A 26,135-nucleotide genomic window follows, 5' to 3' on the forward strand; every position below is an offset into this window, starting at 1 on the left:
ATTATGGATGTTTAGATTATGGATCAGACATAAGCCCTCCAAATTATATTTTAGATTTACTACAGGAGCTTGGAAACTTGTTATAAATTATTAGCCTGATTTTGCCGTTTTTATATTTGCTCATACAAGATTATAGAATCACTACATCAGTAATTTTATGTGGGAGTCTCTGAATGCGCGAGCGGCGGCCCCTCAGCTGCACACTCACGGGCTTAAGAGGGCAGAACATTTGCAGGTGGGCCATTCACCTCTACTGGCTCCTGAACACACGGCCACCGGCAAATCCCCGCTGCCCGATGTTTGTGAGTCGGACTACAAATGAAAGAGGCTTCCTCGGGCAGTGCAGCCCTGGCGCCTGAGTGAGAGCGAGGACGTTGGTGCCAGCCTGCAGGAAGGCTTGGCTGCCTTTTTCTTGGGGTGCTGGGTGGCCCTGCAGAGTCTTTTCTTCACTGGTAAAACTGAGAATAACTTTTGTGTGGGTTTGTGGAGGTGACAGTTTAGAGTTTGTCTATGAACTCTCATTTTGTGTATAAGCTCTACATTTTAACTTCTTCTTTCTGACAACCATACTTGGTGATTCTTTTTCACAGATTAGGAGAACCCATGCTAAGTGCCTTGCTGAGACTCATAAAGCAGCACTTAGGCCTGGGGCGCAGACTCCTGGGCTGTGCCGCGGTCTGCCAGGCGCACGGGGCAGCTTCTGCTCATCTGTGTGTCTTTTAAACCACAGGCTATATTGAATCGGTGTGAATATAAGTTCTAAAAGTTGAGACTCAATCTGAAATTTTGAAAGCCTTAATTTTAGGTCCCAACTAACATATAAAATATGATTAAAAATTAGAACATGTTTAAAGATAAATCTTTCTTTGTAAAATATGGATATGTATTAAACATAAAATAATATTTGAGTTTGACTATTAAGTTTACAGGAATTTTCTAGAACTCTTATAAGGATATAGATTTATACACACACACAAGTTTGTTAAAACACATAGGTTTTTCTCTCTACTTAAGATATTTTCTATCTTGGATTACTGCTGAAATAGTAAAAATATTAGGAAGACTTTAGTATTCATAGTTCTAGTAAAGCATGCTTTGGAAATCTGCCAACCTACAGCAGTTCTTAATCATATTAAATATTGATAAGAGCCTTCACTGAGATGTAAAATGTTTTATTTTTTAAGTCTTCATTTAAAATTAATTTTCATTTTGGTCATATTTGGTTTCCAGGCATGCAGAGAATTTAGTAAGGAATAATGGAAGAGATAAAGACGCAAGAAGGAAGGTAAGACACTTACACTGATGTTATTACGCAGTAAGGTCAGCCGTATGTCTGCCTGCGTTTCCCCTTGAAAGCAGAGCCTGAGGCAAGCCTGGTTTGCAGATGGTTATTTGAGTGGTGATTCCAGTAGGCATATAAGGGATACACCTGCTATTAAAAGGGTCAAATAGTTGAAAGTAAAAAGATGGACAAGATAAACCATCAAACAGCAGCTGTAACAGAGCTGGAGTAGCTATACTAGTGTCAGATAAAGTTGACGCTGAGATGGAAGGTGTCACTGGAGTTGGAGGGACAGTTCATAATAGTGAAATAATTAGCTTGGCAGGAAGATGTAACAGTTAAAATGAACACACGCCTAACGAAAGAGCCCCAAAATGCAAGAAGGAAAGCCTGGTAGAACTTAAGGGAGAAGGAGACAATTCAGCAGTAATTGAGATTTCAGCATCCCACTGCCACTAATGAGTAGAATGACAGCATTTCACGCTGACAGATTAGACACTTGGATGAAAGGGAAACATTCCTGGAAGACGTCAGTTCCTGAAACTGCCTTAAGAAGAAGTAGAAAGTCGGAGTAGGGGCTGGCCCCATGGCCGAGTGGTTAAGTTCGCGTGCTCCGCTGTAGGCAGCCCAGTGTTTTGTTGGTTCGAATCCTGGGCGCGAACATGGCACTGTTCATCAAACCACACTGAGGCAGCATCCCACATGCTACAACTAGAAGGACCCACAACGAAGAATATACAACTGTATACTGGGGGACTTTGGGGAGGAAAAGGAAAAAATAAAATCTTAAAAATAAATAAATAAATTCCAGCAAGTTCCCATAGTTAGCTCAAAAAAAAAAAAAAAAAGAAAGTTGGGGTAGACCTATAGTGAGTATAGAAATTGCGTTGGTATTAAAAATCTTCCCAGGAAGAAGCCCAGGCTCGGATTCCTCACTGGTAGGTTCTGTCAGACGTGTGTTGTTGACGCCAGCACACACTCGCAGTCTCACTCCTCACGTGCGTTGATGCTGGCACACACTCGCAGTCCCACTCCTTACGTGATTGTTCCATGTTCCAAATTATCTGTGTGTGTTTGTGATAGTGAGAGTCATAATGTCTGCTGATTTTTCACTTAGTATGGCAGCATTTTTCCAGTCTTCGTTTTTTTCCATCTTCATTATCGTCATCAGAACAGTCTTCATAGGGATTAATTTATAACTATAAAATGGTACACTGTGGCCTTATTACTAACGCTTTTTCCTAGTTTTTTGTTTTGTTATTGATAATGTGGCAAGCAGATTTTGGCTTCTATTATTTCTGAAGAATAATTTTTTTCTTCCGTTGGTAGTTATCTCAAACTCATGACTCGGAGGTAATCATCTTGAGCATTTTGTGCCGTGTTTTTATGTATCTGTCTCTTTATTCCATATATGTATGCACAAACATAATTTTATGCAAATTAGGCCATCTGGTATGTGTTGTTTTGATGGGGGTGCGTTTTATTCATTTAGTTTTGGGGGGTGGTCGGATCCTTAGTATCTAGGTCTAGCCATACCAAAGGAAGAAGTTAGCCTTACATGTATTTCTTCCCATATAATCTTATTTTCTTATATCATCTTTTACAATCCTTTATTGATATAGATGAGTGTTGTTGATGCGTTTTTTCTGTTTTACACACACACGCCCTGTGCAGCTTACTGTTTTTCCCAATTCATTGTGGAAATGCCTCCAGTTCTAATGGTAGAGATTGCCTTTATGCTTTTTGTGAGTAAATTTCTTGAAGTGGAGTTATTGGATAAAAACATATCTTTTTTTGTGTTTTCCTTATGTTTCCCAATTTTTCTGTAAGCTCTAGATTAGCATTGTTCACTAGAATTATGATGTGAGCCATGTTTGTAATTTTAAATTTTCTAGTAGTCACATTAAAAAAGTAACAAATACACATAACATTAATTTTAATAACATGTTATATAATCTAGTATTTCTGAAAAGTATCTTTTCCATGTGTAATCTATATGAAAAATTATCGAGGTATTTTCTATTCTTTTTTTTGCCAAAGGAGCAAAATATGTGCTATATTTTTCCCCTGAAAGATTCCAGAAGTGAATTTGAAGATATTTGGCAGCTTGTGTTGGTTGTGATTAGGTCATTTGTTTTATAGCATCAACACTGAATTTATCTCGGTGTATTCTTCAGCATTTGTGGACAGCCTACGATGTGCCAGAATAATCCTCTGGACACAGAGAAGACTCCGTTTTCCTCATGGTAATGCGCCGTACTATCTCGTTTTGTGCGCAGAATAGTTTTGGGCAGTGACGTCTAAGAGCTGTGCCTTTATGGCACCAGTGGCTGCAACAGGACTGGCCCTCAGTTCTCCCACTGTGGCAGGGTGCTGGTTTTGTTTGCTTCTCCCGCTGGCACTGGGAAATGGGTCCCCTCTTCTCAGTGTCTCTCAGAGGAGAAAACCGAGCACAGGGGGCTGTGATACTTGCCCTCCATCATGCTGTTTCATCCCCCTCAGAGCCGGGACCGAGTCCCTAACCACCGAGGGCAGCGCCTCCACGAGAGGAGTGGGTGGCACCTGTCCCTCTGCTGCTGACCCTGGCTGTGCTCTGTCCCTATCACGGCCAGTGCAGAGGCTTCCTTGGTGTGGACGCTGGCTCCCAGGCATGGAAGTGAGGATGCTGGGGTCAGGAGAGCCTACCTCTCATGTCTCGTCAGCCCTGTGCAAATGCAGGCTTCTACTTGCATTTCCTTGTCGAGCAGGACCGCTTGTGTGGGTGATTACTCTTCCTTGTGGACAGTGAACACTGGCATCAAAGGAGGGAAGAGATTTTAGTTTTTCCTTTTTTGTGGAAGTTTAGCCCTGAGCTAACATCTGCCACCAATCCTCCTCTTTTTGCTGAGGAAGACTGGCCCTGAGCTAACATCTGTGCCCATCTTCCTCTACTTTATGTGTGGGACACCGCCTCCGCATGGCCTGATGAGTCGTGCCATGTCCACACCCGGGATCTGAACCCACGAAATCCCGGGCCGCCAAAGCAGAATGTGTGAACTTAACCACTCAGCCACTGGCCTGGCCCCATGAGCTTTTAGTTTTCATGTGACATTTGTATTCGCACTTGTTTGAGAGCCCTGGGTCGTGCTGGAGGCAGTCTTGGTGAGGGGCTGGAAGGAGGTGACAGGTTGGCCACGCGGGCTGTCAAGTGCGGAGGCCACCGCCCTCCGTGTGGAAGACGGAGGTTTGCAAAGAGTGTTGCGGAGAAGAGGCTCAGGCTGAATGAATAGCCAGCCTTCTCTTTGTTGCTCTGCATTTACATTCAGGAAGTTTGGGGAGAAACAGAGACATCACAAAAGACGTGATTCAGGCTGTTGTCCGTGAGAAATATACAAGGTATCAGATAATTTTCAGAAATATCTATTATTCGGAGAGAGATCAAGGAGCTGGCGCTGTCATTTTGTAAGAGAGGATCATTGATACTCTGAGGACTTCTTTCCAAAACTGGATGGTAAATCAGAAGGCCTTCTGCTTAATGCCACCAAGGGAGGGACAGTTGAGCTGCTTCTGATGGCACCTTCTTGTCGTCTTTTCTAGCATTGTTGACTGCACAGCAGTCCTCTGGGTTCTGGAGATAGAAGAGGACGCCTCCAATTGGTAGATGTGTCGCTGAGTGCTTCCTGACCTCTTTCCTGAGCTTGAGTCTGTTGGTCTGCCCTCTCTGGCGTGTTCCACCCTTTCTCTTCATACTTGCCGTACCCAGCTGTGCTGCTGTCCGAGTGTCCCCTCCCCCGCCTGCGTCCCTGTAGTCTTTATGGCACTGACACCTAACCAGTTTTGAACCTGAAAACGTGGGAGTTGCTTCTCTCTTGTCCCTAAGCCCAGGTCGCCCTCACTCATCTGGGTTCTCGCAGCAGCCGTTCCACCCTCATCGCGAGTCTAGTCTTGGCTCCTCTGCACCCCAGGCTCTCCCTGCCTGTGGGCACCAGAGGGTCTTGTTCACAGGTGTGTTTTGTTTCTTCTCCCCTGGGACAGAAATTCAAGCCCCTTTGGCGAATGTGTAGTGCATGCGAGGAGCTACTTAGCTTTAAATGCGGGCGTGGTATGATCAGAACGCTGAGAGGACGAGAGAGGACTGGGCGGGATGGTGGGTAGAGAGGTCAAGCCTGGAGAGATGCTGGAGTTCAGCTCCCAGGTCGGGTGAGTGGGGGCCTGGAGGGCTCCTGATACGCGTGCTCCTGTGATTTGGAGGTGCTGTGTTGCCAGTAAGTAGGACATGGGAGAGCAGATATGGACAAGAGGAAGAACAGCTTTTGGAGGAAAATATGAGATGTCCAAACATATATTTCATTTTTGCTACCCTCTTAGCCTGGAAACCTGGGATGTGTTTCTACTCTGTCTTCCTGTAACCTCTTACTCATCCTTAAGACCCAGACCAGGATGGCCTTAGGGTGGTCTGTGCAGCCTCCCCAAACCTCCAGAGCACAACCGAGCATGCCTCCCACTGCAGGATTTACGAATCCCTCGGTTTATCCCCAGATTATGGGTGATGAGATTCAGGCTTGGAGTGGTTAGTGGTGACCAAGCGCACTCAATACTAAGGAGCAGGCCAGGATTTGAGCAGCATGGCTCCCCTAAAGGAAAAGGACAGGGCTGTGCTGAGTGAGAACTCCATGCCCTGAGATCTCGTTGTCGTCTATACTTCAGTCATTGGGGCATGTGAAGCTCACACAGGACCTGGCTGGCGTGTCCTTGAGCGCACGCTCTTAGCCGTGCTCACGGGGGATGCGCTCATGGGTAAGAAATGAAATAGGGAGAGGCGTTGCTGGGAGTTTGGAATTTATTTGTATAACACTTTTTTTCATTAGCCATCAGAATTATAGAGGTTTCTCAAAAAGGGTATGTCTCTTAACTGTTTTCTCTTTTTGGTCATGCTTATAAGATAGCAGGGTATTTCTTGAAGAACTGGAAATTAGGTTATGTTGGTTTTATAAGTACTTACATTTGTTAATGACGACATTAAATGAAACTCAGAAAACATGTATTTTCCCACTTTCTTTGCAAGATTCAAATTTATGATTTAATTTTTTTATGTGTTTGATTTTTGTGTCTAGGAAATTGAAAAGGAAGACATTGATTTAGAAAATGGAGCCGATGAGTATATAGCCAGTTTTGAAGATGATTGTGAAGTATGTATAAAAGTTGAAACTTTGCTGGGCTTAAAAACAGCTTTGAACATCAGCTTAAACATAGTAACCTAATAGCTTTCTTCTCTTTTTTTTTATTACTTTTAATATTCCATATCTGTTTGATTTAGATCTGTTACCTATAAAAGGTTTGCTATAGTTCTACCAGTGCTTACTGATATGATATAATTAAATGATATTACAATTTAACCCATTTTTAAGTCACTGCGTTCAAACATATATGTGTATACATGTATGTGCATGTGTGCGTATGGTATGTGTATATGCATGTGTGTGTGTGTAGAGTATACATGTAGCTCGCATATTTATATACACGCACACTGTCACATTCTCAGCACAGGAATGTTTGCACATTATTGTTGTTAAGAGCTCCTCCTGTATGTAGTTCTGTAAGAGAAACAAATGCAGCAGTTTATACAAATTTATAATTCAGTGACGTTGAAATCAGTGAACTATAAAAAGTCTTTCTTAGACGCGATGAGGACTTTGTCTATTTTACATTATATGTTTTGTTCTGTATGAGTGTTCTTAAAGTCAGTTTGTCGTAAAGGTTCTAAAAACGTTGTTTTGTTTGTAGGACTATGAAGATGACTTTGAGGTCTGTGATGGAGATGATGATGATAGCACGAATGAGCCAGAATTGAGAGAAAAAATCGAAGAACTTCCTCTAGCCAGAAAGAAGGAGATACAAGAAATTCAAAAGGCCATCAATGCAGAAAACGAAAGGATTGGCGAGTTGTCTTTGAAACTGTCTCAGAAGCAAGGTCTAATGGACCGCGAAAGGGCGTCCGGGCCGGGTACGTGAGTAAGTGCTGACGTTCCATGCTCTCAGGACGTGCACTGAAACCCCACAGACAGTTGTCATGGGCGGAGTGGGTCTGATCAGGTGGCAGGCGAGGATGCATTTCCTGCCCCGTGAGGACGTCGTGCTAGGCCCTTGGAAGATGTTGGTGATGTGCATGAAGGGCTCTCTCCTAGAAAGAAGTTTCAGTAGCTTCTCTGTGCAGCCCTACCGGCCAGGGTGGCCATAGAACGGTCACTCTGGAGGCCCTTGCAGGGGTCACCGGGCCTGGGCATGGCCATGTTCATTTGTCCTGTGTTGTCCCTCTGCGGCACGTGCTCTTGTGTTTCTGACACTGCCGTCCTTGAGTTTCCAGAAAGGAAGGTGACAGGGTCAGCAGGAGGTCAGCTGAGAGCCTCTGTGAGGTGACTCGACCCGCCCGGTGGGGATAGGGTTCAAGATCTGGCCCTGGAGTGTGTTCTCAAGGGCATGCCCGAGGAAGCCTTTTTTCCCGAAATTAGAAATATGTTTCGCTTAAAAACTCTTGGCATCTAGATATGATAAAGTTACTTATAAGAGTACACTAAATATTATAAAAGCACTTAAAGGGAAAACAGACATTCTGATAACGAGTTAGCACTAAAAAATAGCACGAAAGGTCAAATAGGACAATATTAAAAATGTTACTGGCTAATATACTTTAAATTAGTAAAATAATGAATAATTAACACAATTAATTATGATTAGCAATTAATATGATGTAATAATCCAAATGAAAGTTAGGCAGAAACATTATTACTCTCATATTTTGGGCCTGCTCAGAGGTAGCAAAACTGAGCTGGGGAGGGCAGATATATAGGATCTTTCCTAAATTTGTGGCTAAAAAATGTCTCTGAAGCCTGGGGAGCCATCTTGGTGGGGGCTGTGCCTGGCGAGTGTCCGTGCCGTGATCTCTCACCGTGGAGCAGCAGTGTGCACGGAGAGGTTTTCCTGAGAGCATTCCCAGCTCGCCTGTTGTGGAGTTGCTGGCAAGTGTGCAAGATTTTATTCTGAAGCCCGGTTTTCTTAGCAGATTTTTGAGTAACTTTTTTTTTTCCATCATTCGTGTCCTACACTGTGCTGAGCACTATATCCTTTAGTAGCCTGATTAATAAGATTAGGATTTACAACCCGAGATATAAGGCATTACTTTTTGTTATATTTTTTATTTGAAGGAATTATTCACTCTGATACACATTGCTAGAGTTAGAGCCGCCCTCTGGCTCCATTTTTAAAATTTTTTATTGTGGTAACATTGGTTTATAACATTGTATAAATTTCGAGTGTACATCATTATATTTCAATTTATGTCTAGATTCCATCATGTTCACCGTTCAAAGACTAATTATAATCCATCACCCAGCACATGTGCCTGATTGCCCCTTTTGCTCTCCTCCCCTCCTTCCTTCCTGTCTGGTAACCACCAATCCAGTCTCTGTTGCTATGTGTGTGTTTATCATTGTTTTTATCTTCTACTTGTGAGTGAGGTCGTACAGTATTTGACTTTCTCCCTCTGACTTATTTCACTTAGCACGATACCCTCAAGGTCCATCCATGTTGTCACAAATGGCTGGATTTCATCCATTTTTATGGCCGAGTTGTATTCCATTGTTTATATATACCACATCTTCTTTATCCATTCGTCTCTTAATGGGTACCTAGGTTGCTTCCAAGTCTCAGCTATTGTGAATAATACTGCGATGAACATGGGGGAGGTGCATGTATCTTTATGCAGTCGTGTTTTCATGTTCTTTGGATAAACACCCAGCAGTGGAATAGCTGGATCATATGGTACTTTTATACTTACTTTTTTTGAGAACTCTCCCTACTGTTTCCCATAGTGACTGTACCAGTTTGCACTCCCACCAGCAATGTACGAGGGTTCCCTTCTCTCCAGATCCTCTCCAACACTTGTTGTTTCCTGTCTTGTTAATTATAGCCATTCTAACCAGAATGAGGTGATATCTCATTTTAGTTTTGATTTGCATTTCCCTGATAGTTAATGATTTTGAACATCTTTTCATGTGCCTCTTGGCCATGTGTATATCTTCTTTGGAGAAATGTCTGTTCAGATCTTTTGCCCATTTTTTAATTGGGTTGTTAGTTTTTTTGTAGTTGAGATATATGAGTTTTTATATATTTTGGATATTAACCCCTTATCAGATATATGGTTTGCAAGTAGCTTCTACCAATTGTTAGGTTGTCTTTTCGTCTTGTTGATGGTTTCCTTTGCTGTGCAGAAACCTTTTGCTTTGATGTAGTCCCATTTGTTTATTTTTTCTGTTGTTTCCCTTGCCCAGTCAGACATGGTACTTGAAAATATGCTGCTAGGGACTGATGTCGGAGGGTGTACTGCCTAGGTTTTATTCTGGAAGTTTAATGGTTCCAGGTCTTACATTCAAGTTTTTTATCCATTTTGAGTTAATTTTTGTGTATGGTGTAAAATAACGGTCCACTTTCATTCTTTTGCACGTGGCTGTCCAGTTTTCCCAACACCATTCATTGAAGAGACTCTCCTTGTCTCCATTGTATGTTCTTAGCTCCCATGTTGAAAATTAGCTGTCCATAGATGTACGGGTTTATTTCTGGGCTCTTGATTCTACTCCATTGATCTGTGTGTCTGTTTTTGTGCCAGTACCATGCTATTTTGGTTGCTGTAGCTTTGCAGTGTATTTTGAAATCAGGGAGTGTGATACTTCCAGCTTTGCTCTTTTTTTCTCAGGATTCCTTTGGCTGTTTGGGGTCTTTTGTTGTTCCATATAAATTTTAGGATTCTTTGTTCTTATTTCTGTGAAAACTCTTGTTGGAACTTTGATAAGGACTGCATTGAATCTGTAGATTGCTTTAGGAAGCATGGACATTTTAATTATGTTAATTCTTCCAAACCAAGAGCACGGAATATCTTTCCATTTGTGTCTTCTTCAGTTTCTTTCAACAATGTTTTATAGTTTTCAGTGTACAGAACTTTCACCTCTTTTGTTAAGTTTATTCCAATGTATTCTATGTTTTTTGCACTTGTAAATGGGATTGTATTCTTAATTTCTCTTTCTGCTACTTCGTTGTTAGTGTATAGAAATGCAACTGATTTTGTATGTTGATTTTGTATCCTGCAACTTGACCATATTCATTTATTGTTTCTAAAAGTTTTTTGGTAGATTCTTTAGGGTTTTCTCTATATAAAATCATGTCTTCTGCAAATAATGACAGTTTCACTTTTTCCTTTCTGATTTGGATCCCTTTTATTTCTTTTTCTTGCCTGATTGTTCTGGCTAGGACTTCCAGTGCTGTGTTAAGAGTGGTGAAAGTGGGCATCCTTGTCTGGTTCCTATTCTTAGAGGGATAGCTTTCAGTTTTTCTCAATTGCGTATGTTAGCTGTGGGTTTGTCATATATGGCCTTTATTATATTGAGATACTTTCCTTCTATACCCATTTTATTCATAGTTGTTATCATAAATGGATACTGTATCTTGTCAAATGCTTTCTCTGCATCTATTGAGATGATCTTGTGGTTTTTATTCTTCATTTTGTTAATGTGGTGTATCGTGATTTATTTGTGAATGTTCAACCATCCCTGCATCCCTGGAATAAATCCCACTTGATCATGGCTTATCGTCTTTTTAATGTATTGTTGTATTCAATTTGCTAATATTTTGTTGAGGGTTTTTGCATCGATGTTCATCAGTGATATTGGCCTATAATTTTTTTTGTGTTGTCCTTGTCTGGTTCTGGTATCAGGGTAATGTTGTCTTCATAGAATGAGTTAGGAAGCCTCTCCTCCTCTTCAAGTTTTTGGAAGAGTTTGAGAAGGATAGATATTAAGTGTTCTTTGAATGGTGGGTAGAGTTCACCAGGGAAGCCGTCTGGTCCTGGACTTTTATTTTTGGGGAGGTTTTTGATAACTATTTCAATCTCCTTACTGGCGATTGGTCTGAATTTCAAATTCTCTATTTCTTCCTGATTCAGTTTTAGAAGGTTATATTATTCTAAGAATTTATCCACTTTTTCTAGATTATCCAATTTGTTGGCATATATCTTTTCATAGTATTCTCTTATAATCTTTTGTATTTCTGAGGTGTCCATTGAAATTTCGCCACTTTCATTTCTGATTTTATTTATTTGAGCCTTCTCTCTTCTTTTCTTGGTGAGTCTAGTTAAAGGTTTGTCAATTCTGTTTATCTTTTCAAAGAACCGTCTCTTGGTTTCATTGATTTTTTATATTTTTTTTAGTCTCTATTTCATTTATTTCTGCTCTGATTTTCATTATTTCTTTCTTTCTACTGATTTTGGGCTTTGTCCTTCTTTTTCTTGTTCCTTTAAGTATACTGATGGATTTCTTACTTGAGATTTTTCTTGTTTGTTGAGGTAGGCCTGTATTGCTAAAATTTCCCTCTTACAACTGCCTTTGCTGTATCTCATAAATTTTGGCATGTAGTATTTTCATTTTCATTTGTATCCAGGTATTTTTTGATTTATCCTCTAATTTTTTCATTGACCCAGTTGTTCGGGAGCATTTTCTTTAATCTCCACGTATTTCTGGCTTTTCCGATTTTTTTTCCTGTAGTTGATTTCTAGTTTCATACTGTTGTGGTCAAAGATGCTTGATATTATTTAAATTTTCTTAAATTGATTGCGACTTGTTTTGTGGCCTAATATGTGATCAATCCTGTAGAATGCTGCATGTGTATTAGAAAAGAATGTGTATTCTGCAGTTTTTGGATGGAATGTTCTGTATATATCTACTAAGTCCATCTGGTCTAACGTGTTAAGACCACTTTTCCTTATTGATCTTCTGTTTGGATGATCTGTCCACTGGTGTAAGTGAAGTGTTCAAGTCCCCTACTATTATTGTGTTACTATTTCTCCTTTTATGTCTGTTAATAATTGCTTTATATAGGTGCTCCTAAATTGGGTGCATATTTACAAGTGTTATATTCTACTGTTGGATTGTTCTCTTTATCACTCTGTAGTGCCCTTCTTTGTCCCTTGTTACAGTTTTAAAGTCTGTTTTGTCTGATATAAGTATTGCTACCCCAGCTCTCTTTTCATTGCCCTTTGTGTGGAGTATCTTTTTCCATCCCTTCACTTTTAGTAGTTTGTGAGTGTCTTTAGGTCTGAAGGGTATCTCTTGTATGCAACATATATATATAGGTCTTGTTTTTTTATCCAGTCGGCCACTCTATGCCTTTTGATTGAGCATTTAGTCCGTTGACATTTAAAGTAGCTGTTGATAAAAATGTACTTATTGCCATTTTGTTACTTTTTTCTAGGTATTTTAGTAGTTCTTCTCTGTTCCTTTCTTGTTTTCTTGCTCTCTTTGCTTATGGTTTGATGGCTTTCTTTAGTATTATCTTTGGGTGCCGTTCTCTTAACCTTTTTGTATATTTATTATAGGTTTCCAGTTTGTGATTACCATGAGGTTCATATATAATATCCTATGTATATATATACTATATACATAGGATATTATATGTATAATTATTTGTTTGTATGGATATATGTATATAATTATTTGACCTCTTGCTAAAAGCTCTACTGTTTCACTCCCCTCCTCCTACATTTTATGTTTCTGATATCATTTCTAACCTCTTTTTTTGTGCATGTGTGTCTGTTACCCTCTTATTGCGGAAATAGATGATTTTAGTACTTTTGTCTCTTGACCTTCATATTAGCATTGTAAGTGGTTGATCTGCTACCTTTACTGTTTATTTGCCTTTGCCAGTGATTATATTGTCTTTTTTCTTTTTTTATAATTTTCATATTCCTATTTGTGGTCTTCTCTTTTCCACTTAAATAAATCCCTTTAACATTTCTTGTAAGGCTTGTTTCTTAGTGATCAACTACTTTAGTTTTTGCTTGTCTGGGAAACTCTTTATCTTTCCTCCATTCTGAATGATAGTCTTGCTGCATAGAGTATTCTTGGGTGTAGGTTTTTTCCTTTCAGCACTTTAAATGTATCATGCCACTCCCTTGTAGCCTGTAGAGTTTCTACTGAGAAGTCAGCTGATAGCCTTATGGGGTTTCCTTTGTATGTCACTTGTTGCCTTTCTCTTGCGGCTTTTAGGATTCTCTCTTTATCTTTAATTTTGGACATTTTAAGTTTAATGTGTCTTGGTGTGGGCCTCTTTGGGTTTATCTTGTTTGGTGCTCTCTCTGCTTCCTGTCCTGGATGTCTGTTTCCTTCCTTAGGTTAGGAAAGTTTTCAGCTATTATTTCTTCAAATAGATTCTCTGCCCCTTTGTCTGTCTCTTCTCCTTCTGGGACACCTATAATATGAATGTTAGCGCATTTGATGTTGTCCCAGAGGTCCCTTAGACTGTCCTCATTCCTTTTAATTCTTTTTTCTTTTATCTGATCAGCTTGGGTCATTTCCTCTAGTCTTTCTTCCAGCTCACTGATCCGTTCTTCTGTATCATCTACTCTGCTATCGAGTCCCTCTACAGAATTTTTCATTTCCAGTATTGTATTCCTCATTTCTAATTGGTTCTTTTTTATATTTTCCAGTGCTCTGTTGACGTTCTCACTGAGTTCATCCATTCTTCTCCCAAGATCAATGAGCATCCTTATGACTTTTTGTTTGAACTCTTTGACAGGTAGATTGTTTATTTTTGTTTCATTTAGTTCTTTTTCTGGGTTTTGTCCTGTTCCCTTACTTGGAACATATGCCTTTGCCTCCTCATTTTGCCTCTTTCTCTGTGCTTATATCTACATATTAGGTGGGTCAGCTACCTCTCCTGATCTTGGAGAAGAGGCCTTATGTAAGAGACGCTTTTTTTTTTTTGAGTTCGTAATAGTTTACAGCATTGTGAGATTTCACGTGTACATTATTTCTTGTCTGTCACCACAGAAGTGCTCCCCTTCACCCTCTGTGCCCACCCCCTCCCCCCTCCCCTGGGAACCACTGAACTGTTTTCTTTGTCTATGTGTTTGTTTATATTCCACAAATGAGTGAAATCATATGGTGTTTGTCTTTCTCAGTCTGGCTTATTTTGCTTAGCATAATACCCTCCAGGTCCTTCCATGTTGTTGCAAATGGGATGATTTTGTCTTTTTTTCTGGCTGAGTAGTATTTCATTGTATATATATATACCACATCTTCTTTATCCACTCATCAGTTGATGGGCACTTGGATTGTTTCCATGTCTTGGCTATTGTGAATAGTGCTGCAGTGAACATAGGGGTGCATATGTTACTTTGGATTGTTGCTGTCAAGTTGTTTGGGTAGATACCCAGTAGTGGGATAGCTGGATCGCATGGTATTTCTATTTTTACTTCTTTGAGGAATCTCCATACTGTTTTCCATAATGGCTGCAACAGTTTACATTCCCACCATCAGTGTATGAGGGTTCCCTTTTCTCCACAACCTCTCCAACATTTGTTATTTTTAGTCTTAGTGATTATAGCCATTTTAGTAGGCATAAGGTGGTATCTTAGTATAGTTTTATTTTCATTTCCCTCATGATTAGTGATGTTGAACATCTCTTCATGTGTTTATTGGCCATCTGTATATCTTCTTTGGAAGAATGTCTGTTTATATCCTCTGCCCAATTTTTGATTGGGCTGTTTATTTTTTTGTTGTTCAGTTGTGTAAGTTCCTTATATATTATGGGGATTAACCCCTTATCGGATATCTGATTTGCAGATGTTTTCCCCACTTGGTGGGTTGTCTCTTTGTTTTGATTCTAGTTTCTTTTGCCTTGCAGAAGCTCTTTAGTCTGATGAAGTCCCACTTGTTTATTTTTTGTTTTGTTTCCCTTCTCTGAAAGAGATGCTTTATGAAGCCCAGCAGTGTGCTGCTCTCTCGTCACCAGTTCCGAATGATCTAGTAGTGATCCCTGTGCGGGCTACCTGTGTCCTTCTGTTGTGATGGGGTTGCTCTTGCTGCAGCTGCCCAGGGAGGCTAGACTGTCCCCCTGGCTGCTGGCTGTAATGCTCATCTGTGTGTGGCTGCTGTGGACCCTTCAGTCACTTTATTGGGTTTGGGCAGCCCCAGCACAGTTGGCTGCAAGGTCTAGTAGCACACTCCTCTTGCAGTTAAGTGAGTAGGCCCCTAGCATGGCTGATTCCTAGGCTCAGGGGCTCGCAATTGCTGTATTCTGGCTCCATTTAATGTGGAACTAGCACCGACAGGCAGAGCATTGACATTGTCACTCTGTGCCTGTTTCACTTACTGGCTGTGTGACCTTGGGCAGTTGCTTAGCCTCTCTGTTTTCTTATCTGTAAAATAAGGACAAGGTGTTCTATGGGTTGTTGTGAGGATTAATTAAATAAGCTAATACATGCAAAGTGCTGGAAAGAGTGTCAGGCACATACCAAGGATAATGAATGTTGGTTATTAGTACCATTTAATCACCATCATCCAGTAGCTGATAGAGTATTGTTTCCTGTATCCTATATGGCCTGCCCCATCTGTCATGGTATTATTTTTATGCAGCACGCTGCTGCACCCTCTGGTGACTGGCCTATGTGGTTATAAACTGCACACCTATCCTTTTTCAGGGCAAGAGGAAACCATTTGATAATAACTTTTCCCAGTGCACTAAGTTACGCCGTGGTATTTGAGAGAGTTCATACGCCTCCAAAAGGTAAATCGCTCACTTGGTCAGTAAATAAGCGTTTCCTGGGTGCTGACACGTGGCACGTGGAGCCCTGCTCCAGGGCTATCTTCATTCAAGTCTGCATCCTGTGACTTTAAACATTTGCCAGTTTCCTCATTGTTCAGGCTGGACCAGTATTCAGTAGTTATCTCTTGGTATTTACATGGGGCTTTACACCTGGCAGCAGCCTCTCATGAACACGACCTGCCTTAATCCTCACAACAATCCTGTGCGGTAGATGTTCTGACAGGTGAGAAAGTGGAGGTGTGCAGATTCACAGCCTGCTCACAGTCCTAAAGTGGGGCTTGAACTCGGGCCTTCCAGCCCAGGTCTGGGGTATTGCCTCTGTCCTGCTGACCTCGTGGATTTGATAAAACTGTAAGAAGGCAAGATTGCTCATGCTCTTTTGATGGATTCAAACACACATCCAAAGGAATGAGAAGACAGAGTAAGATACAATTGAAATAAATACTTAAACAAATATGTGGGCAAGTCCACATAGAAAACCACAGAAATCCTCGGGGGAGATAAGTGGGGACCGTCCTTTCTGCACAAGGGTGGAGGGTGGAGCTGGTCATGGTGATAGGAGCCTTTAGTCCAGTCTGATAACTGGTCACCAGTCTACCCACCTCTCTGCGCACTGTGGAGTCTCTGACGAGACGCACGCTGCCGCGCCATTGTTGTCTGTCTTGCGCTTAGTGAGTGTGATCCAGCATCAGCTTGCATCTCTTTCTGTGTTTTATCCATTTTGTATATTCATGTCCCAATTCGCTTACATAAATTTTTTTGGAGGGGAGATGGGGAGAGTGAAGTAGGCGTGTATCTTATATGAATTCTTAAATATTTTGGGAAGTTTTAATAGTGTGATCGGCACATACGCAGTAAATTCTGCTGTGTTGCCTGAAAGTTTTAGATGAAATTAGCAGAAGCAGGGTGTGGAAGATTATCGTTGTTATCATTAGTTGTGTGTAAAGACCTTTGAATCTAGTTGTTATATGTGCTTCTAATTGTTTTACTCTTGATTGTTTTGCTTGAAAGAAATATTTCAGTTTCAGAAAAGTGGTTTCTTTTTTTTGGTACAGATGCAAACAATTCCTCTTCCAGAGCCCCTGTTTGTGGAATTTTCATGGATTTTGCAACAGCCTCACACCGTCAAAGGAGTCGGACTCAGGCCTTTAAGCAAAAGTAGGTGTCTTGGAAATTTGTGAAACGCATTATGGAATTTTAATGTACTTTTCTTCAGTATACTTTAAAAAACTAGCTTTTCGTTTTATTTTCTCTTCTGACTATTTAGGTGCATTCTTTACTTTGTGCTACATTTCTTAGCGTTCAGCTTTTATGTTAATAGTGCAGTTGTGTGCACTGCTGTACTCTAGATTCTGGAGTGGCCCTGGGAGTCAGGACCTGTTTTGGCTGAGGCAGAATCATGAGCATGCAGTCACCAAGTCAGTGGCCAGAGTCCCATGTCCGCAGGGAGTGGGCGTGGCCCGCCTGCATCTCAGCGAGTCACTCCTGGTGGAGGCAAGGTTAGCATCACTCGGTGCTGGGACAGCCCTGCCTGCTGGTGTTGCTGCATCTGTTTTCAGATGTGGAAGCTGGGGAACTGGTCTTGGTCAAGAGTACCACCAGTTGGTAACACTGTGAAGTGCTCATTTTTCTGTGTGCCCCAGGCACTGTGCCTCCCAAGTGTAATTCCCTCTTGAGTCCTCACAGCTCCGTTGTGTAGATGAGGGGAGGGAGGCTCGAGGGCGTCATCTGGGGAACAGTGGAGCAGAGATTTGAACTCAGGGCTACCAGACATCAAAGTCTAAGCTTCCAATTACTGAAAATTTGGGAATTTATGAGAGTCAAAGAGATAGTCTCAACTCAGGGGTCTATACTATGAAACCCAAATAAGATTTAGGAGTAAGTGTAAAAATTGTTTGTTTTTAAAAAGTGGGTTTAAAATCCATCATATCATCTAGCTCAGTCCATGGCCTAGTAAGAACTGAGTAAATTTTGCTAAAGGAACAAATAAATCATTAATAATAAAACTAACAGTTTTCATAGCATTTTTGTTGTCCTTATATTTTGGGCTTCCTGTTGTGGTGGTAAAACCAGTTTCTGCCACTATGGCTAGGTTTTTTTTTTTTTAACCCAGTTTAAGTCTCAGAAGTTACATAAGGTAATTTTTATAAACTCAGAAACAATCAAAACCACACAGTGTGTTGTTTAGGCATATATAATATGAGATCAAATTACATTTTAAAAAGCAAGAAAATGATAATTACGAAATTCCATCTAGTGATTGTCGTAGGAGGGCTCCTTTGGGTGGGTCATCGGTAGTTTTCTGGTTCTGGGCTTAGGCCTGGGGTTGTAGGAGGTTAACTGTATTATTATATGTAATGTGTAAGTATGTTACATGAATTATTTTCAGTAAAAAATTATATTAAAGATTTTAAAAGAAAAATTAAAAAATTAAAGGCTGAAACGAATGGATTAATGATAAATGAGAATAAAAAGATTTTTGAGGAAAATTCAGGGGTACTTTATAGGAATGTGGGTAGGTCTTGGCGTTTATATCTTTGTGTGTTGTATGGAAATAAAGGTACAGAGAAGAAAAATGTAAACTGTTGAGCAGTAGTGCTAGATATAAATTTAGTAAATTAATTTAGAATTTGGGGGAAAATAGATAGCTGCTTCACAATATACCCAAGGTAAATTCCAGATGGTAATATAAGTGGTTATTTCAGTGATAGGAAAGGACTTTCTAAGAATAAAAGCAAATAAGAAAATAAAAAATTAAATTTCTATAAGGTGTAGTAGTCCATGAATTTAACAAAATTTAAACATAATTGACCAGTTGAGAAAACGTATCTGCAAAATGATAGAGGTTTACTATCCCTAATGCATAAAATGTTTTTATAATTTAGTAAGCAAAGCTAAAATATCCCTAGTTAAAAATGGGCAGAGGTCAGCTGATCCAGTGGCATAGTGTTTAAGTTCGTGCGCTCTGCTTTGGTGCTTGGCGTTCGCAGGTTCAGGTCCCGGGCACGGACCTACACACCACTCATCAGGTCATGCTGTGGCATTGTCCCACATACAAAATAGAGAAGGATTGGCACAGATGTTAGCTCAGGGACAATCTTCCTCATCAAATAAATAAATAAATAAATAATGGGCAGAGGTCATGTAAACCTGGAGCTCTGGGCTATAAAACAGAAAACTCTATGAGCCTTTAAAACAGAAGGGTGTGATGCAGGGGTTATCACACAGGTGTTGGGAAAGCTGAGAAGCTACTCAGGGGCAGGAGGCAGCATGTTCCTCAGCCAGACAGGGAGCTGGGACCAGCCACTCAAGCCCAACCGGAGAGGGAGGGAGAGGAGCAGTGTGCTTCCTCTCTCTCACTTACTTCCCTGGCTTTGCATCAGAGGGACCCTGGATGGTCAGGACACACAGAGCTAATTCACAGGAGAAAAAATTAGGCTGTCAGTGAATATGTGAAAGTACATCCTATTGAAAGCAACTATAAAAGCTGGATTAAAAAAAAGGAAAAGAGCTGATTGAAGTCACAGGGAGAAACCAAGACAGCTGGGACTCGAGGCCAAGGTACTGGAGAACCAGGATGCATCCAGATGATGGCCATGCTCCACTGCAGTAGCCTGCTGCTGTGTTTCCCAAGGCAGTACTTAAACAGAAAGTGGTGGCTTCTCACACGAGTGAGGAGACAAAAGTTGAAGTTTCCCTGATAACCACCCCAGGCTGTAGTTGAGACCCCTGAAGGGCCTGTGCTATAGGAAAAGGGCAAATCAGAAATGGACCAGGTCTCACAAACCCCAAAACCAAGCCCTACTTAGATCAGTGTGATCTTCCTGTTCTCTGCCTCCCAGGAGAAGATTAAGTATTTTTTGGAGGAAAATAACAATATTCAGAATTTCTACAATTTTTCCTATCCAATGCTTGACATTCAATAAATTACTTGGCATACTAGGAGTTAGACTCAAGCAACCAAAAACTAAGAGAAAAAACAAAGAGTAGTAATGAACCCATACGTGATCCTGATAGTGCAATTATCAGTTGTGGATTTTGTAATAGTGATGAGTAATATGTTGAAGAAAACAGATTAAAAAAGATTAATTTCAACAGAACACTGAAATCTCTGAGAGAATCAAGGAAGTTCTGGAACCTTCCCACAAAATAAACTGAAATGAAGAATTCAGTAGATAAGTTTAATAGCAAGTTTTACTGGAGAGATGATAAGATTAATGAACTAGAAGAGAGAACAGTAGAAGATGTTCAAACTGAAGCACAGAGATAAAGGAGGATGGAAGTATACCGAAAATATTGGAAGAGATATGAGAGAGAGAGCAAAAGTCATCTAACGTGTATAAGTAACATCGCAGAAAGACAAGAGAAGGATTGGGGCAGAAGCAATATTTGAATATATGCTGCCTGGGAGTTTTTCTTTTTTTTTTCCCCCTACTTTTTCTCCCCAAATCCCCCCAGTACATAGTTATATATTTTCCTTGTGGGTCCTTCTAGTTGTGGCATGTGGGACGCCGCCTCAACACGGCCTTGTGAGCGTTGACATGTCTGCGCCCAGGATCTGAAATGGTGAAACCCTGGGCCACCAAAGCAGAGCACCGTGAATCTAACTACTCGGCCATGGGGCCGGCCCCAAGGGGGAGTTTTTCAAAAGTGATGAAAGCTGTCAAACTACAACTTAAAGAGGCTCAAGAATGATAAATACAAATAACAAAAATATAAACAAAGTCCATCTATACACAATATATTCAAACTGCTGGAAACCAGAAAAAGGAAGAAAAACCTTAAAAACAGCCAGGGGTAGGGGAAGACCCATTACATTAAAAGGAGTCACGGTAAGCCTTAAAGCTAAATTTTCAAAAGAAACGATGTAAACCAGAGACAATGACAAATATGTTTAAAATGCTGAAACAAAATTACTGCTAAAAATTGGTACCAGGTAAATAATATTCTTTAAAATGAAAGCAAAAGGTAGCCGTTTTCAGACTGACAAAAGCCCTGAGGACTCATTGCCAGCAGACCTGCAGTAAAAGAAACAGTTAAAGGAGTTTTTTAGGCAGAAGGAAATTGATCCCAGATGAAAACAGAAACCTAAAGGAAACAGTGGCAATGGGAAGGATCAGTGTGTGGTGAATAGGAATTAATGCTGACTGCAAAAAGCAATAACAGTAACATCTTATGGGATTTAAATGTATGTGGAATTAAATTACTTCACAATATACTATAGTCACGCACCCCATGACAATGTTTTGGTCAATGGTGGACTGTATATATGACGGTGGTCCCATAAGATTAGTAACGTATTGCATACGTGTGTGGTAGGCTATACCATCTAGGTTTGTGTAAGTACACTGTGTGATGTTTGCACAGTGGTCAAGTTGCCTAAGAATGCTTTTTTTAGAATGTGTCCTTGTGTTAAGTGATGCGTGACTGTACAAGAATTGGGGTAAGGAAGGGGATAATAAATTGTGTAAGGTCCTGGAAGGAAGAGGTGAAAGTACATGATGTAAGGTAAATTTTACATTAAGGTCAGAAATGCATTCTGAAATATCTAGGGTAACCATTAAGAGATAATGCAAAAAAAATATGACTAACAAGATAATAGAGGAGTAAATGGAATAATAAAAAAAATACATGGTTAATCAAAAAGTAGGCAAGAAAGGAGAAAACAGAGGAACAAAGGACTTACGGACGAATAGAAAACAAGAGGAAGATGGTAGATTAAACCAGAATCTAACAGTAATTATATTCTGTGTTAACTAAACAATTCAATTAAAAGACAAGTATTGTACCACTGGAGAAAAAATAATTCAAGTATATATTACTTCCAAGAGACAAACTTTATATATTAGGACACAGAAAGGTTGAAAATAAAAGGATGGGAAAAAATATACCAAGCAAACAGTAACCAAAATAATACTGATGCCACTAATATTAGATAAACTAAGCTTGAAAGCAAGGAGATTACTGGAAATGAAGTCACTTCATAGTGATAAAATCTAACAATCTAACGGATCACTCTAACAATCCTCCTCTGTATGAACCCAATGCTAGAGTTACAAAATATATAAAGCAAAACCTGATGCAACTAAAAGGAGAAAGACATATTTACAAGCACAGATGGAGATTTTTAACATACTTCTCTTTGTAGCTGATAGAAATTTAGTGGGGACAGAAATTTAGTGGAGATTTATAAGATTTGAGCAACGTGGTTAACAAACTACACCTAACATAAATTGCAAATTATACCTGGCAACTTCATTATCCATATTGTTTTCAAGTACACATGGAACATTTCTCAAAAAGATTGTATGCTGTGGGCGTGGGATTGAAATAATAGAGTCTGTCTTCTGAACACAGTGGAATTAAGCTCTAGAAATCAATAATACAAAGGTAATTAGAAAATTCACCAAAGTTTGAAATTTAAGTAGTATATTTTTTAATAGACTGGGTCAAAGAAGAAATCAAATGTAATTAGAAACTGCTTTTTAACAGTGATAATGAAAATCAGCACTTTAAAACCTGTGGGATGCAGCTAAAGCTATAGAAAATTAGTGGTCTAAACATCTATCTCAAGAGGCCAAGAAAAGAACAGTAAGTTAGAAATTAGAGTGAAATAATAAAAGATAAGAGCAGAAATCTATAAAATTGAAAGCAGTCACAATAAATTCAACAAAGTCACAATTGATTCTTTGAAAACATTCATAAAATTTATATACCCCTAGGCAGTCTGACCAAGGGAAAAAAAGAGAGAAAGCGAGACACAAATAATCAATAGCAAGAATGAAAAAGGGGATACTGCTACAGATCTTACAAACATTAAAAAGCTAATAAGATGGTATTATGAACAACTTTATGTCAATAAAAATTTAAATGAAATGAGTAAACTCTTAGGAGACACAACTTATCACAGTAGATTCAAGAAGCAATAGAAAAATTGAATTGTTCTATATTAATTAAATGTATTTAATACATAAATAACCTTCCCACAAATTAAACTACAGGTGTAGATGGTTTGTCCATTAAAGCCTTCTAAACATTTAAGAAGAAATAACTGCTAGCTTCATGAATTCACTTTCCAGCCTGTTGTATGAGGCCAAACTTTGATACCAAAATTTAATAGACTTTAGAAGACAGAATTACAGACCAATATTTCTTGTAAATATATACACAAATTTCTTTAATAAAACATTAGCAACTTGAATCTGAGAATACCTAAAAAGAGTAACACCTAATAATCAGGAATGCAACGTTGGTTTAACATTCAAAAGTTAATCCATGTTATTCATTACTTTAATAGAATAAAGGAGAAAAACTATATAGTCCTCTTAATAGATGCAGAAAAAAACAATTGAAAAAATTTAGTACTCATTCATGATAAAACTTCTTAGCAAACTGTGACTAAAGGGAACTTCCTTTGTCTGATAAGGCATATCTACAAAAATTCTAGAACTGACGTTATAGCTGCTGTTGAAAAGCTTTTCCTCTCAGATCTGGAATGAGCTATGGATCTCTACTCTCATCAGTTCTGTACATCGTAGAAGATCCTAGCCAGTGCAATAAGGCAAGAAAAATAAAAATTGTAAGGATTAGAAAGAAGAAAACATTTATTATTCAATGCAACATGATTATGTACATAGAAATTTTAAAAACCTGCTAAGCTGTTAGACTTTATGAATAAATGTGAATAATGCATGAATTTATCAGGAATGCTAGATAAAAAGTCAATATACAACAATCAGTTATTTCTGTATGCTAGCAATGAAAAAATATTAAAATGTCGCCATTTACAATAGGATTAGGATGAAAGTAATGGAAGATGTACAAGACCATAGAAAACTTACAAACATTATTGAAATTCAAGAAGACCTAAATAAATGGGTGGCATATCATGTTTGTGAATTGAAAATCTTTTTTTCTTTTCTTTTCTTTTTTACAGATTGGCCCTGAGCTAACATCTGTTGCCAATCTTCCTCTTTTCTTTTCTTCTTCCCAAAGCTCCCCAGTACATAGTTTTATATTCTGTATACTCTAGTTGTGGTCTTTCTAGTTGTGCTGTGTGGGATGCCGCCTCAGCATGCCTTGATGAGTGGTACCGTGTCCGCACCCAGGATCCGAATCGGTGAAACCCTGGTCCGCTGAAGTGGAGTGCGTGAACTTAACCACTCGGCCAGGGGGCCGGCCACTGAAAGTCTTAATATTGCAAAGATGTCAGTTTCTCTCAAAGAGATTCAATGGTATTCCGATAAAAATCTCAGCAGTGTGTATGTGTGTGTAAATTAACATACTGATTTTAAAATTTATATGGAAATGCAAAAGGTCAAGAATAGTGAAGACAGTCTTGAAGAAAAGATTATAAGATATCAAGATTTATTATAAAGCACAGTAATTAGAACTGTTCTTTGCCCATGGATAGTCAGACACACCAGTGTACAGAGGGGAGTCCAGAGGTGGATTTAAATGTGGGCTGCCTGACGGATGCATTGCCACTGGGGCGTAGTGGAGAAAGCTTGGTCTTTTGAGTGAATGATGCTGGAACAGTCAGGTTTGTATGGAAACAAGGACCCTGAACCCCTGCCTCACAGCACACAATCAGTGAGCAACCAAGGAAAGTGGTAGGGTTCATCTGTTGGAGGTGCCATGTGGTTGAAGCGTTTTTGGAGGTGCTTCTTGGAGGACAAGGTAAAAAGTTGGGAGGTTAGGTGATGGTGTTCAGAGAATGTTATGGGAAGGTGGCAGCTATTTGTAAAGACCCTGAGAGTGAGTGGAAAGAAGGAGAGGGCAAATCAATTTATCGAGATGCCTGAATGTTGGAAGGAGCATTCATTCACTCATTCAACATGCACTGATTCAGCACCAGCCATCTGGAAGTCATAGTACATGAAAGACCTAAAACTCTCTGCCCATGCAGAGCTTATATTCCGGTGGGAGTGACAAACAGTGAATATGAGGATTGGCCCCTGGTGTCTGGAAGGAAAGGAGGGACCAGCTCGGGCAGTTGGAAAGGTCTGTGAGGCCAGAGGAGAAGCAAGGGCGCACAGTTTCTTGAAGGCTTGTGGGGAGGAGGGGCAGCTGGCTGCGTGGGAGGCTGCCGTGGTCAAGTCCTGTGGGAAACAGGTCTCCTGGAGCCTCAAGAAGAGTGGGCTGAAAAGGGAGACACCCAGACAAGCTGTGCTCCCTGCCCCAGCCCAGGTGACATCACAAAAATGTCATCCTTCTAGTCAAGACATCAGCCGTGAGATAAAGTGAATCACTTCATGTGAAAGTGCTAGGCATACACGTACTATAACTTTATTTTGTGTTAGCCTCAGGGGCACTGAATTAGAATCATCAAAAATGTGGTTCATGTTATCCTCTGATCGTTGGTCCATGCGTGACTGTCTTGTCTTTAACTGTTGAATACCTCAGGCTCACACCCAAACAGAAGTTGGGTCCTTGACAAAACCTACGTCTGATCATCAGGTTTCTACACTTTCCCTATATTTCCTTTGTACATGATTCATTTTAACTTCTGTCTTGTTTTCAATTTATTTTAAAGGACTCGCAGTACAAAACTGCTTCGGCTTATTGACTTAGATTTTTCATACACTCTCTCTCTCCTGGATCTACCACCAGTAAATGAATATGACATGTATATCAGAAACTTTGGGAAAAAAAATACCAAGCAGGTTAGTACAAGATGTCTTAACGAAGTGACAAAATACAAGTAAAGTACAGATGTAAATTTGTATTGTACCATATCTTGTTCTGGCAAATGAGCCCGTGGGACTGGTGTGTAGAGGATAGAGGCTTGAGGGAAAGGGAACCCCTTCATCATGTGATGCTCATTGGCCTGGAGAAATTAGGCACATGTCCACGGATGCTCCCAAGGATCCTGAGCATTGATGGATGGTCCACGTGGAGGGAATGGGGCACGTGCCGAGGCTCCAGGGATAGCTTCTTGTAGAGCAGAGGATTGATTAAAAGTGGAGTAGAATGTCACATTTGGATCCCTTACTTGAGTCTTTGGTGAGGGTGCAGCAGCCCTAACATCTGTATGAAATCCTGTAATGCAAAGGTCTCTGAGCACTGCCATGCAGTGACACAGGCTCCCTGTAGTCTAGATGCCGTTTGCATCTGTAGTATGTGCTCTGTTCTACACCCCTGCCTCCGGAACAGGTCCCTTAGGCTGCCAGGCCCCTCACCTGTGTTTCTCTCTTACCTTCCAGGTCCTCCCTCGTCCACCTGT

The 26,135-nt window shown here is 40.1% G+C and overlaps 1 protein-coding gene across 5 annotated transcripts in view; it reads left to right on the plus strand.

The window, feature by feature from the left end:
• The window catches only part of DYNC2I1 (dynein 2 intermediate chain 1), a 72,733-nt gene that overhangs the window by 19,142 nt on the left and 27,456 nt on the right, over positions 1-26,135 (plus strand). For 4 of the 5 annotated variants that reach the window (XM_046669773.1, XM_046669775.1, XM_046669776.1 and 1 more), the window contains 5 exons: positions 1,231-1,285; positions 6,376-6,450; positions 7,046-7,265; positions 16,966-17,068; positions 25,446-25,575. In XM_046669773.1, the coding sequence (XP_046525729.1) occupies positions 1,231-1,285; positions 6,376-6,450; positions 7,046-7,265; positions 16,966-17,068; positions 25,446-25,575 (583 nt within the window). The remainder of the gene's footprint in view (positions 1-1,230; positions 1,286-6,375; positions 6,451-7,045; positions 7,266-16,965; positions 17,069-25,445; positions 25,576-26,135) is intronic. The other variant, XM_046669774.1, reaches the window with a different exon arrangement.

This window comes from Equus quagga, chromosome 8 (assembly GCF_021613505.1).
Source record: "Equus quagga isolate Etosha38 chromosome 8, UCLA_HA_Equagga_1.0, whole genome shotgun sequence".
Classification (NCBI taxonomy): Eukaryota; Metazoa; Chordata; class Mammalia; order Perissodactyla; family Equidae; genus Equus; species Equus quagga.